The sequence below is a fragment of the Equus przewalskii genome, chromosome 1 (genome assembly GCF_037783145.1).
Source record: "Equus przewalskii isolate Varuska chromosome 1, EquPr2, whole genome shotgun sequence".
NCBI classification, from domain to species: Eukaryota; Metazoa; Chordata; class Mammalia; order Perissodactyla; family Equidae; genus Equus; species Equus przewalskii.
Genome location: NC_091831.1, coordinates 131,546,894 through 131,562,177, shown reverse-complemented (window position 1 = coordinate 131,562,177; position 15,284 = coordinate 131,546,894). Strand labels below are relative to the sequence as shown.

The following is a 15,284-nucleotide window of genomic DNA, read 5'->3' as shown; positions in this document are numbered from 1 at the left end:
GCATCCTCCAACTCTTGAACAAGAGACCGCACCATTTTTCTGTTCTGATACAAAGATTTTCACAGAATGGGGGAACTGGAAAAGATCTTGATAACTATCAAGCCCAATCCTCTCATTTTATGAACGGGGAAAGTGAGCAATTGGAGTAACCTGACAATTATTGAGTAGCAGAGCTGGGAGGAGAACCGACATCTTCTCCCACCCTACAAGGGGGTTTCCACCATCCAACGCTATTTCCCTGCACTGGGGACCGATGACTCATTGTAAAGTAAGGGTGCTGGACTTCAGGGGTTTCTAAACCAGTATCGTCTGGGCAATTAAAAAATTACCAATATTTGACACCCACCTCTGACCAAAATATCAGAACCTCTAGGAATGGAGCCTGGGCTTGTATTTTTTAAAAAGCTCTCCACACGGTCTAACATGCTGACGAAGTTGAGAATTAAGAGATCAGATGATCTCGAGGCTCCCTTCTTGGTTTATTGCCAAACGTTCACCATCGGTTGGGAAAAATTTTTGGATTCCACTCCCTGCTAAGCCATTACACTGTTTTTATGTTGGCCGAGCTGTTATCATTATCTGCATTTATCTAGTTCATTGACGTGTTTACTAAGGTACCGTCTACCTCTTCCCACCAAGATGCACACTCGCAGAGATCAAAGTCTGCTATGTTCACTGCTGCCCCCACGGCCCCCAGCATCAGATCCGCCACAATAATGGGATATGGCACCAGCACTTTCCAAAGATGAAGGGGTCTGGAATTGCGCTGTGGAAGGGGTGGGCCCTCCTACACATGAACCAGAGCAGATCCACTTTTATCTGTTTTACCAGACCAGAATCTAAGCTGCATGAATGTCTGCCTAGTTTAGACATTGCCACCTCCAGCACTCAGGGTCTGAGAACATCATCTTGCAAACGGGGAGAATCAACCAGCAGGGCACTAAAACCTCTACTTTGTTGCTGAAAAAAGCAACAGGGAAAAGACATCATTGTTTCCACTTGAGTTGGCCTTGACTCCTCCCGCACAATCCTCAGCTTGCCCCCACTGAGTGGTCACAGTGGTGGCAAGCCTCAGCCCTGGGGCTCACGGAGGGCTAGAAGGTCACAGCTGAGGCAAGATTTATGCGGAAAAGGCATACAGTGTCTGGAAAATATCACAGGCGCCTCCAGAACCAAAGCAGCCTCTGGGTCCTTTCCTGTTTGAGCCACTTGGGGTAAAAGATTTGGAGGTTGCCCACCTCCTCCTACACGCTGGTTGCTACAAAGGCCAAAATAATCAGAATACCTCAAGTGTGTTAATAACATCCAAATAATGGTGGAAATTGCTCATCTTGGGCACCTCTTCTACTAGGAAAGGAGATTTCAGTGGACCAAAGGGAAGTTTATGCTTACTCTAGTATCATTTACTCTCTGAGCTCTTTCCTTACTTAGTAAGAGGAGAGGGTAGGACCAGAGCAGTGGTTCTCAAACCTGTTGGATCCTCAGTCACCAGAGGGGCTTGTACAAATTCAAATTCCTTAGCCTCACGCCGGACCATTGGAAGCAGGATCCATGCAGGTGGTGATGGAGAATGGCCATTTATTTTTTAAATGCTTCCCAGTGAACATCAAAGACATTTGGAAACCTCTGGAGGGCTAGAGGACTCCGCTGCCCATCCCAGCTCTGACAAGAAGGGATGAGGCTTCACAAAGGGAGCTCTGAGGACCACCTACATCCGAAACACCTGAGACGTTATTTATTTATTTAAATTCTTTTCTCTCAGATATTAACTTTATTTCATATTTTGTTTATATTAACTATATTTTACATACAAGATCCTATTAGTTTCAGGTGTATATCATAGTGATCTGATATTTATATACATTATGAAATGATCACCATGATAAGTCATTACCATCTATATCACAAAGTTATTACAATATTATTGATTATATTCCCTATGCTGTATATTACATCCCCATGACTTATTTATTTTATAACTGGAAGTTTGTACCTCTTAATCCACTTCACCCCTTTCACCCACTCCCCAACCCCTCCCTGCTCTGGTAACCACCAGTTTGTTTCCTGTATCTATGAGTCTGTTTCTGTTTTATTTGTGCATTTGTTTTGTTTCTTTGATTCCATGAATAAGCGAGATCATACAGTATGTGTCATTCTCTGCCTGACTTATTTCACTTAGCATAATACCCTCAAGGTCCATCCATGTTGTCTCAAATGGCAAGATTTCATTCTTTTTTTATGGCTGAGTAATATTCCAGTGTGTGTGTGTGTGTGTGTGTGTGTGTGTGTGTGTATACACACACACCATATCTTCTTTATCCGTTCATCTATTGATGGACACTTAGGTTGTTTCCATATCTTGGCTATTGTAAATAATGCTGCAATGAACACAAGGGGACATAGAAACTTTTTAAACACCATCCTTCTTGGATTAGGAAGACTAAACTGACAGAATCAGGCTCTCTCCCGGTGGGACCCAGACACCTGCCTTTGCAACTCTCTGGATTATGGGATGTACTCTAAAGTTTCAGAACCACTGCTTTTGGCAGGATTTTAGAGCTAACCTATGGCTTACTTGGAAGGAAATGATGTTTACACATAAGCATAAGGATTTGCTTTATCTAATTACATTAACATTTCATTGCATGTTGCAAAATCTCCTTTGTTTTAAATGGCAAGTAGCTCATAGAAACTGCAAAGCTATACGCTCAGTAGTCTTAAAGCAGCCTTCTCTGGTTAAGCGTGGCTGCCAATTTCTCCAGTGCATTTGTTAAAATGCTGATTCATGGCTTAAGAGACGTGATTGGGAGAAAGGTGGCTGAGTTGTATTATAAAAGCACACAGGTGGCCCTTGAATAACCCAGCACACGGTACGCACTTAATAAGTATTTGCTGAAACAAATTTATTTATACCCAGTGTTCGACAGAAGATTTGACATGAGATAAACAAATACAAGAAGAAAAAAGAAACCAACAACTGAAAGATGAAAATAACATTCTCTGAAAAAGAGACTATTTCTCATGTGGTGAAAGAATCACACTTTTGGGTGGCGCAGTTTGAAAAACCGTTTGCTTCAATAACTGATCTGAAACTTAACCACAAGTCTTCACTTCTGAACCACTACCTTATTTCTATGATGGTAAGGTTTAAGCAGCGGGTTTTCCTTGTTTATTTTTTCCCTTCCTTGTTTTTCACGTAAAGACGCAATTTCATCTTTCCGGTAGGAACAAGCAAGCACTGTCATCCTTTAAAACCCCAGTGATTATCTGTCATTATTATCACCCTGGTTATTCTAGCTCAGCTCAGAAGGCTTGCCTTTTTGAGCAATGCAAAATTCACATAAACCTGCGACCTCACTCCTCTGTGTAGCATCAGCGACAAATGATAGTTAAGAAAACAGAAAGATCAATACGTATTTCTTTGGTTGCCATGCAGAAACCATACTGTTTTATGACTGTTTCACACTTGATATACGAGCAAAATCTGAACCCATGATTCACTTGTATTATCTATTTATCGTAAAAATTACACAAACGAATGCTTATCTCTATTCTGTGCAGTGTTTTAAAGCATAAACTATATAATGCTCTAAAAACCAAGGTAACATATACTCTATTTCTTTGGCAAATTGTATACTTAAATGAACCAGATGATTTAGCCATAAGTGTTCAGAAATCAAGGGGTTAACAGTTTTGCATCCATGTTTAAAATTGTTTTATTGCCAAAAAGAGCTACAATAGTTTCCTTCTTTCTAAATGTTTGTCTTTTTTCTTTTAATGCTTTAGATTTAAAAAGGGAAAATGCTGGATTTCTCTGATCAAAATGACTGATGATCTCTTTTTAAAAAATATTTGAAGGTAGGGGAATAGAATTGAGGTTGAAACTCTAAAATAAAAATACAAGGATTACCATAAAGGTCATAATAATCATTTACTCACAAACCAACTCTCGCTTAAAATTTTAAATTTAATATGGGGCCAAACAGAACTTTATAAATCAGCTTTAATCTATGTTGTTTTTTTAAAATTCCCTTACCTCCTTCCAAGCAAACTTTTAAAATTCATTATCTCCCTCACAGTTGCGTTTCTAATTACCATGTAAAACAATGAATTACACTCTTGAATCTGATGTAGAATGCCCCATAGCAAGTGAGAAAATAATTTCAACCTTTGACCTTCTCCATTAGCCTGATGGGAAATTCATTGGCACCATTATGGCTTTTAGCTTTCCATGAGTCAATTACCACTAGAGGGCAGCCTTATCTCAGATCTGACACTACTTTGGAGAAAAACGCCTTATAAACGCTTATAATGTTCCTTTAATTATTTTTGCAATATCTTTGACTTTCCTGGATATTTAATAATCAACTGCAGTTCATCTAAAAGTATTCCTAAATAGGTCAAAAGTCCCCTTTCACAAATTACAGTGATATCAGAAAGGCTGGTTATGAGATGACCTAAAAGATTAACTTATGTATCTCAAAAAATTTAGAAGCACAATTTTTAATTCTTTACTCCCTATGACATGGTGGCTTAAGTGATGAATCCATCATACCACAACTAGTACTTGGGTTCTACTTTTGGTGCAAAAATTTCAAAAGGTTCTAGACAAACTGAAGCGTGTTTGAGGAAGACACTGACCAAGACTGTGGGAAGGCTGACCATGAACAAAAGGAGTGGAAGACAACAAAGATGAAGTGTTAGAGAGATGTGTGTGTCTTTCATACTTAGTCTTCAAATAACTGACAATCTTTCATATGAAAGATGGATGAAATGTGTTCTACACAGCCCCAAAAGAAAGGGTCAGCCTCAACGGATTGAAAGTACAAAGGAGAGATTCATGCTTGATATAAGAATAATTTTCTAACTCAAGATGAAATAAGCTACCTCTATCAATAGTGAGTTCCCCATCATAGGAGGTGTCCAACCATCACCAGACAACCATTTGGCAGGAATGTTGTCGAGAGAAACCAAATGCCAAAGACACGTATCTGAATGACTTTTAAGGTTTCTTCTCTCCTCGAGACTCTATGAAATAATGCTTATTTGCTTTCAGATGAACACACCTCGATCCAGTCGTCAGAGGTAAACACTCATCAAGGGAGAAATGAGCTTCTGCAGATCTATCTACTTGGAAACTTTCACTCCTCATGTGATTTTCTAAAAGACAACAGAGTTCTCAAAAGGATGTCCGCAATCACGCCCCTTAGCTGTCATAGAATCAACCAGGACAGCACTCACAAGGATTCATGAGCTTTCTAAACATAAAGGCATATTAAAATTAGAAGATGCATTTGCGAATGATCCCTTTGCCTAAAGACAAGTGGAACATACAGATAAATCTCTAACTCAATTCTCTCACAAGGGGGATAGGTTACTCAGGTTAGCTGCACTTCATCGTATTCTGTATTCTTCAGGAAAGTAACGCTTCCATTTCATCCAGATCCTCTTATAACAAGCGGACTTAATGAAAATCATGGATGAAGAGAGCTAATGATAAGCAAATACGAATAACTCCATTTGTACCAAATTGATTTTATTAAATAGTAATTTAAAGATATTAGGCTCAGCAAAGCATTACATAATTGAATCTATTTTTTTCCCTTATAAATGCCAGAGTTATAATTTCCACTAACTAGAGACAAAGTTATATCCAGGACATTTTCACAGCTTCCTCCAGGGGAGGTAGCATGAAGATAGTAGAAATTAGGGCTCTAGACCGCGCTTCACCGTGTGTCAGCTAGAAGAGCTTGGCCACAGCACATAACCTCTGTGAGCCTCATTTTCTTCCACTAAATATCATGTCAGTATCAACGACTTTCTGGGGAGGATTAAATGAGATAAGAATGTTTGTGATTCATAAAGCACAAAATAAATATAGATTAACATGAGTCCTCTATGTACGAAATGCCTAGTAAATTTCAGAGGCAATGAAATCAAAAGCAAAAACTCAAATCACTGGCAAACCTAAGGAATATCAAACCTAATTTTTATACTCTAGGGAGCAAAGATTTTAAAGTTATCACATCATCTCCTTATAATATGATGAAGGCTGACAAACATCACTTAAAAAAGAAAATCCAGAAACAACTGGATTTCTTACATTTTGCCCATTGGCGAATATAAGCTATTAACTCTCTATTTAGACCTCTTATCTCTGGACATAGCAGTCTGACAATTTACAGAAAAACCAGGTTCCATCATGTCACACACAATACTGACAGATACAAAAGGCTCTGATTACGAATCTCTAAGTCCATGACTCAAAGGCTGGGGTCGAAGGGAGGTATCCTCAGCAGAGGAGCTGGAGGGGGAGAAAGAACTTGTAAATCATTCCTGAAAGGGTCAATATGTGGCTTTTGAGATAACATCAAATGTCAGTTCACACTTGTGTTGTCACTGGTGGATCGCTCCAAATTATTATTTTTTTAAGCAGAGAAACATAAACACGGTGTAGCTATTGATTCTGAGCATCTAAATATGGTTTTTAAAATTACTAAATATGAAATATATAGGTTAAGGCAGCTTTGATTTCTTATTAATAAGAACTGCGAATATTTAGAATGCAAGCAGAAAAGATTTCTAAGACAAAGTATTCCTAGAAGATTCCCTCCATACAAGGGGTTTTATTGATCACTAAAATAATTCAAGAGAATTCTAAAAAAACTGAACTCCAACTCTACCTCTGCAGATCTGTCTATCGATCAATCAATCAATCAATCCATCCATCCAGTAACTTTTTCTCCCAGTAAATGGTCATTTGTAAATATTATTTTCTTAGGCTCCCCGGAGCAAATTACAAAGTGGCTGGGTGCAATTGCAGGTTCTTTGCAATTATCTCCTTGCTGATCTCATCCATTTTATCATGATTCACTTGGCTGGGAGGGAAAGGTGGGGGAAAAAGGAGTCTAGAGAGAACTATTAATATATTTACTGATATATCTAGTAGATATAAAGAACTATTAATATATTTACCCATATATCTAGTAGATATACATCTAGTAGATATTAAAAAACCCTAAGATTTAAGTATCTATATATCTATATATATTTATATAGATATTTAAAGGACTATTTCTATTTAGAAATGGTATTATTTTACAACTGGGCAGCATTAAAGAAATTGTATGGTACTCAATTCAAATTGAGGGCAAAGTGGTTTACTTGAGTATGATACGGCTTTGCATTTCAAGTGATGTGACTGAAATATATAAAATCAAGAGGTTGATCATGAAAATGGTGCTTTTCAAATATTCTCTACTTCACAGAGGGTCCGAGCCCCCCATCCTCCTCCCACGGACACATGGATTCAGAGATCCCCTTTGTCTTGAAAAGAATTGACCCTTCCTTGCCCAATAAGCACTCTGCTCAGCGGAGCAGCCATTTGGGTTTTCTCTTGTCAAGGTCCAGCCATCACCCTCTCCCTCTCCTACCTGTCAAAGGTCACAAAAATGGGACAAAAATCCCAGCTAAGGGATACAACTGACACGGGGCTTAAAATAAGAGCAGGTGTAAAATTCAAATTTCATTTGGTTAAAAGAAAGGCCAAATTCTTCAAAACTATAAATCACATTCAGTAGATTTGGAAATACTACTAATGACCAGCATATACAGTATTTTCAAAGTGGTAAGGTGTCTTGTGTTTTTGCACATGAATTGTGCTGGGGGAAGAATCTATTATGGGCCAGAATTTCCTTTAAGCTCCCTTCACTCTCATAACTGCATTTACATGAACAGAGGCTGAGCACTCATATGAAGCAAAGGGATGTATAATCGAGTGAAACTGACGAAGCGCTTGCATTTCCTTTCAGGACTCGGTGGCCGCCTGACATTTGGCCAACGCACTTTTATGATGAGCAGAACAAGCGCTCCCCTAATTATAAATGTTATTGCTGGCTCTCTCCGTTTGCCCAAGAAGCAATCCAAATGGTATTGGAATTTTGTTGTTAATTAAACAAAAACAAAACTGAAGGATGAGACTAAAGTTGCTCAAATGAAGATTTATTACTTCTAAGGATGAAACCACTTTAAGCCTAAACTTATTTGACAACTAACGCAGAGAAGGATTTTCTTCTTTCGTGAGTTCAAAAGGCCTGATTTACTGATGTAAAAAACATCAGTAAATCAGCCAACAAAGAGAATGTTTCTCTTTTATGGTGGCTTGTTCTCTCCTCCCCCGTCCATATGCATACACGTACCAAAAAGCTATATCGTAAAGAGTGTTTCTGTTTTGCATGAAAAATCTAATTATACAAACTCTCTTACATATGGAACCAATTTAACTATTAAAACTGAGAGGCAGTAGGAAGTATTTAATATGATTTGGGGCCAGTTTTTTCCGCTTAAATCTGATATGGAAACATTTACGGCATTCCTAATTTCCCCACAAACTATTTTTCTCCAGTTTAAATTTGCACCAAAGCAAGACAATCCCATTAAAACACAGGATATTATGATATTGGGAATGAAATATTCTAATTGTCTTGATGCATTCTATTTCTCTCTCTGTCTCTCAGGCGTACAGAAAAACTGCATTACCAGTACTTGTGAGCTACTTTTCTCAAAACACAATACTATGAATCTATTATCTACTGACAGCCAGAGGTCACTCCAAGACAAATGTGTGGGCTACAGCTTTGGGGGGACGCGGTGGTGGTATGATTCTCATGATTATATTAAGAAGGGATAGTATGGAACTTCACTTTGTACTGGAACTACAAAAGCAAAAGCGTGCGTACTTGGAAACATCAAAATTACATTAAAGTAGTAAAATATACTTTCCTTATTAATTGTTTGGTGGTCACCGTTCATTAGGGGAAATAGTCTCAGCTTCTCATCCGTCCCGTCATCAACGCAAATTATATTAAATAAAAATGGATAAAAACCAGCACTGGCACCTCCCAAACAGCAAAATCTATATCATAATTTAAAGAAAAAAATGGAAGAAAATGTCTCAACTACAAAGGCTGTTTGAGTCGTTTTAAGGATTAATGAAATACAGGAAATAAAAGTATTTTTGAGGGGGAGGGGAGGAGCGTAGATTTCTTTTACATAAGAAGTCGGTAAGAAAATCTTAACATTTTTTTCTTTCCAAAATGATTTTAAGTGCTTAAGAACGCGGATGACAAGGTTTCCTCTCCTTTAACTTTAACAGTGGCATATTCTAAAAATAATTAAATCCCATTTCCCGCAAGCCACAGGGGAAAAGATGGAAATTTGCTGTGGGTACGTCGTATACAAAGATTTTCATCTCCAGCAGCTCATCTTAGCGTCCAGCACGTTTCGGCTGGTTAATAATTAATCAAAGAGATGCCACCCAATCTCTAGTGAAGAAAGGCAAAGCTCGGTGATCCGAAAGTACACCCAGCGCAGACACCGAATTGGTGTCCTTCATCCTGGATTGCAAAAAAACCTCAACCTAGCAAACGTTTAACGAGCGCCCGGCGCCCGCACGGATAGGCAGATGCCGCAGGACAGTCTCGGTCTGCAAAAGTGCTGCGCATTAGGGGAGCCCCGTCCGCCGCAAACAGATGGGGCTCTAAATCCCCACTCCCAGAGGCCGGGTCTGCGAAGCCGCTCGGCAGATTATCTACGGAGGAACCTGCTGGCGCACAAGCGGGCAGCGGGCTGAGTTTCTCCGGGGCTGTTTGCTGGTCTCGGTTTCTCCGGGCCGCAGAGGCGACTTCCTGCACACCTCCAAACTTTGGCTTTCCCTTTAGAAACTTCCCTGACTTGCCATGGTTTCTTTCCTCCTCACCTAGGAGGACCCGGAGCCAGTCCTCTCTTCAGCCAGTCCCCCCTGCGATCTAGCCACCAGCCTGGCTAAGGAATTCTGATCAGGGTGTAAGGCCGGGCGGGAGGCTTGGCCGCGACTAACCCGCGCCCGTCGGCCCTCCCCGCCATCTAACCTCCACCGCTGCCCGCAAATCCTGTGGGCAGACAAGTTGCCTCCGCACATCCATCCACAACCCAAAGTATCAAGTGGGGGTACGCTGCGGCTGCGGGCAGCTGCCCAGGGAGTCTTGGCACGCTCGAGAAACCCTTCTTGCTCCGCCGGGGCGCTCTCGGAAGGGGCCGCGGCGGGACGCAGCGCGGACCGGCCCCACTTTCCCGGCCAGCAGCCGCTCGGGCGCTCCAGGCTGCCGGGCCGCCAAGGGGGAGGGCGCAAGGCCTGGGGCACTGACCAGTCCCCAGGGATGACATCGCGTCCGCGCGCACGCACGGCCCGGCCCGGCCCGACCGCAGCGCCTTCCCTACGTAGGCCGGAGCTGTCCGGTGTGCGGGCCCTGAGGACCGGCCGCGGGCGCCCCCGGCTTCCTCCGAACTCCCCAGAACCCCCCCCCCCTCCCTTCTACAAGCGCAGAGACTCCTGGCAAACTTTCTTCCGGGAGCCTCGCTGGGTGCCAGGCGGACCTGGGAGACTGACAGGAGCCGGAGGGGGCGGAAGAGGGGGATCCAGCCCGTGCGCCTATGCCCCCAATAGGAGGCAGGCAGATCCCGCGGCCGGGCTCAGGTGGCGCCGCTGCGGTGGCCCAGAAGGCCCTGGCGGGGCTCCCGCGCCCAGCCCGGGGCAGTACGTGCGCTCGGGCAGGCGCGCCCACCCCTCCCCCTGTGCGCCCGCCTCCCCGCCCCCCGGAGCAGCCAGCCCACCCGGCCCCGGCGGGGCGCCCGGGCTCACCTTTCATCGCTGCGATCACAAAATACATCATTTAAGCCGCGGTGCGGAGAGCGCAGGGAGAGCGGATGGTCCGACCCCGGAGCCCCCTCTGCCGCCGCCGCGCCGCCGTCGCCCGAGCCACAGCAGCAGCTGCCGCAGCTGCCCGCCCGCCGAGAGCCATCCCGAGCCATAAGAGGCTCCATGTGACCGGCTGACATCACGGCCGCCGCTCTGTTTACACCGCGCCCCTCCGCTTCCTCCCCGGGCGGGAGGCGGGAGGCGGGAGGCAGGCGCGCCCAGCACCGCGCCCCGCCCCGCCCCCGCGGGCAGGTGAGCGGCGGCGGCTCCGCGGCGCCCCTCGGCCCCGCGCTGCCCTCTCGCGCCCCCGGCCCGCGCCCGGCCCCCAGCCTTTTCCAGCACCTGTGGCCGCCGGGGCGCCGTCTGCCCGCAGCGCCCCGCGGAACGCGCGTCTACTTTCTCTGCCACCCCCGGGGGCAAGAGGGGAGCAACCCGATGCCACTTTTTCGCACCCTTCCAGGAGCCCCCAGGAGTGATAAATGTGCCAACTCGTTGGCGGAAAAGAGGGGTTTGGTTTGGGGGGCTGTAGTCACCCTCGTTTCCCATTTCCCAGAGCGCCCCAGCTCTATTCGGATGGGAGAGCCCTCCTCAGGGCCATGGACATTGCAGCCATCCGGACCGTTCCGGGGAATGGAGTAAGCGCCTCCCAAATCTTTCCCGAGAGACTCGGCCTGGGCAGGGGGAACTCGGCCCATGCAGACGTGGGGAACCCTCATCATGCCAACACCTAAGGTCCTGGGTTACACCTTCCCTTCCCCCAGGACCACAGATACCTAGAAGAAGAAGAAAACTGTAGGTGAATCCCCTAAATGAACTCCAATCGCCAGCCGATGTGAGGCATTAAATTCCCAGGCTCTTCCATATCCAGCATTCTCTACAGAGAACCCATCTACAAGTGGAAAAGGCCCTGGTTTTCACCCCCTAAAAACGAGACGTTGTGGTACTTTGGACAGGAAATAAAAGACCTCTGAGGGTCAACTTTGTGAATTTTAACTCGAAATGAAGACTTAATTCCCTCCAAACTTTGAAGCTTAATTCTGTCCACTGGCCTCCTGGAAACTGAAATCATGATATTATTATCAGATGAATCTCTCTACTTTGAATTTCAAATGCTACATACCCAGAGTCTGCATTATTTAAAATTTCGGCAGGCATGTCTATAGTATTGAGCATAACAGAAAAATTCTCAAAAGCCAACTTTTCGTACCTACTACTGTTCCTTCGTGCCATTTCAATTATGCTTTCTTTTCTGATGGTCTATGTTTCCATTTACAACTTAAAATATTAGTTAGTTATTAGTTGTTGCATTCGTGGTGATTAAACAAGGAGAGTCCCAGCATTTTTTTCCCCATATAACTGAGTTGTTCTTGCCCCTGACTTGGGCCATAATTTAAAACACACGCAGACAAGCAGCACTTTGAAACCTAGGATTCATATGCTCCCCACCACCCTCCAAGACAAAATTTATACAGTGCTCACATTTAGAGGGTCAAAATAATTAATCGTACCTTAAATCAAGCCGTAGCTTTATAAACGTATGATTTCAACTATAGTCATCCAAGCACAGTTTTTTTCCTTTAGAATTTTTTCCAAATAAAACCACAAAAATAAGAAAAGAAATTATGAAAGTGTGAAGCCAAGACCTACCCATGTTGACTCTTCTGTCCAGCCATAGTGAAGTGGACAAGAGTTTCAGATGCATCAACCATATCCACTGAGATGTTTACAATTATGAAATTAAATCACATCACGTTCCCATGATGCAACTGCATCTCCCAATGAGGCAACGCCCCTCGATTACACTGACACCGTCATTCATATTCGGTTCCTGATTTCCCTCGTCCTAACAACTCGAACAAGGAAGGGTAATGCCAAGCTGTCCTGTAGGTAGGTCCGAGGTTCAATTTTCTTTCCTTCATACTATTAAAGGATGGGAAAACATCAGAGACTGCTTGCTTATAGGTATGTTCTTCCGCACTCGTTGCAAATGAACCCAGATATCCAATTCTGAAAATTCACAATGTTATTTTGAAACAGTATCCTGCCTTCGAAAACACACCTTTGAAAATGACCAAATCCATTAGCTCTAGCCTGCCTGTCAGACGTCGGACTCCAAGGCAAATAGTCTTACATTACTAGTAATCGGTATTTATTTCCAGACCATTTCAAATGAAATCGGTAATCGTGAAAGACAGGTAACGTGACAGGTGCTCCTGCAATTACAAGTAGTAGAATCATGTAGCCTATAGATATGTCCCCAACAGAAATATAATCTCATAATACTTGTTTGAAATATTTACACATTTATTCAACAAAGACATTTCCAGGATAATGCAATACTGACCTTGCCCTTTAGAAATGTGTTTCATTCTCATGCTACAACTAATGAGCAATGGAGTTTCAGATATTAAGTCTTAGCCTTTCTGTGTAGCTAGATGCTATTTGTAATACATGCCTGTATTAACTGTCTTCAGCTTTTAACCCAGGGTATATTATTGTTCTTTATATTAACACAAAGCTCCTGTAAAATTTTGAAAGTAAAAACGAGAGGCTTTAAAAAAAACACTCTTGAAATACAAATTTTCTAAGGAATTATAAATCCTCAACCAAATAAATCAGCCATGAATGAAAGGATCCATCTCTCCCTTCAGTACTACCAAATGGGAACCATAAATGATGCATGTTTCAGTGCAAACTTTTACCAACTGTATATTAAAGTGTAGGAATAATTATTTGGATTATATTCAACAAATGCTTATGGAGGACCTACTATGGGAGAAAACAGTGTTAACTAATATACTCTTTCCATTTTTAAAATTTTTACCAAGTGTTCTGAAAAAAAAAAGAAAAAGAATATTGCTTGCATGAAGATAATTAAACAAGATGGGAATTCTTTACCATGAAAGGGATTATGTTATACATTACTTCCTGACTCAAATGTTTCTGTTGGCCAATCCCAGAAAAAGAAGGCATACCGCATACTTGTAAATACATGCATTTCAACTCAGAGTGCTCTAGACACGATCACTGTGTTCTGGTGTTCACATTTGACCTGTCACTTAGCAAGGAAGTGGGGAGACACTTCTGGTGCCAGGTTGTTCCAAAATGCCTATAAGAAAAGCCTGCTGTATTTCTGCAGGGGTCTGGACTGTAGTATAATCAGTAAACGGGTGCCAATCTCCCCATTTTCAGAGATTAAATTAAAAAATGATACTTGGTTTTATGAGAGCATATTTGGTTTGCCACCAAACAGGATTTGATCTCATGCCATACCACCCTGAATCGCACCATAGTTCTATTGCGGAGAATGGCAAACCAATGGATCAACAAATTATCTGGAGTTGGCAAGTGGCTGCTAGTACAAAGATGATTTCAAAGTTTGCTGATGCACATGACAGAGAGCATTTTGGCTTGGCAGTTCTGTCTCACCTGGGCCCTGATTCTCTCTCTCCAGTGTATGGCAGCTTGCTAATTCAATTAATTTCTTTCTAGCTGAACAAGGAAGGGATCAGTGAAAGGTTAATGTGGTCCTAGGCAGCTTGATTCAACTGAATCCTTAGCCACCACTGCACTGCGATCTGTAGGAGTTGGGCCATTCTGGCCAACATAGAGCCAGGGGACTAGGTCTCCTACAGACCAGACAGGGTCAACCCAGATAATTCTAAGCAAGACTACTGGGGAAGCTACCTAGAAGGCACAAACTTACCTATAACAGATCACAGCCTTGCTTAGTCTTGAGTCTAGAAGGAGCCAGTGTCTCATAAAGGGACATTTATAGATGGAATAATACTGGTGAGACCTGGAAACCAAAGGTGACAGAGGGCCCCTCTATTATGAGTGTTAAAGGGGAGGAGATGAGCAGATTAATATAGCTTATCTCTCTTAGTTATGATTTTAAAACAAATATAGATATAGATTTAAATGTACATGTATGTTTGCATGTACACAGTCCATGAAAATGATGAAATAAACTGTATTTTGATGGTGAGAGACATCTTTAATTTTATACACACACATACCCACATAGATGTTTCACATTATCAACCACTTTTCCTGAATACCTATTATGTGCCTGGCACTGGACTGGGGAATCAAGCAAGAACAAGACAGCAGCCCTGATCTTGAGAAACTCACTAATCAGCTGACTTTGGTTCCGAGAGCTCTCCAGAGAAGTCAGTTCCCTGAGTCAGTTTGAACATTCCTAAGGGAAGGCAGCGTCTCCATTGAAAAGATGTTTGCACAGCACTTTGCCTCTTACAGTTGATAGATGGCTGCAAATCATTAGTGTGGCTGAGTCTAATGGGATGTTGGAGGTGAAAGATTTGACTGGATTGAGACAATGGTGAAGGGATTCTGGGATTTCTGGAACCACATGCCTCATACATCTATTAGGAAATTCAAGAACTGGCAGATGTTTTGTAACCCTCACAATGAGGGAAAGGGTGAAGTTCACAGGCACACAGACCTGAGCAACCTCCACAGAATAGGTAGGTAGCTGGTGCCTCACTACACACACACACCTGCCAAGGCAGCAAGGAAGGAGATGAGC

General features: G+C 42.8%; 1 protein-coding gene across 3 annotated transcripts in view; it reads right to left on the bottom strand.

Moving 5' to 3' along the window:
• Positions 1-15,284, bottom strand: part of RORA (RAR related orphan receptor A) — a 688,440-nt gene that overhangs the window by 81,643 nt on the left and 591,513 nt on the right. Inside the window, exon 1 of one of the 3 annotated variants that reach the window (XM_070578631.1) lies at positions 12,383-12,479. The exons of 1 other annotated variant lie outside the window; for it this stretch is intronic. In XM_070578631.1, coding sequence (XP_070434732.1) covers positions 12,383-12,437 — 55 coding nt within the window. In that variant the 5' untranslated portion in view covers positions 12,438-12,479. Of the gene's footprint in view, positions 1-10,678; positions 10,897-12,382; positions 12,480-15,284 lie in introns of those variants that run through there. One more of the 3 variants, XM_070578627.1, reaches the window with a different exon arrangement.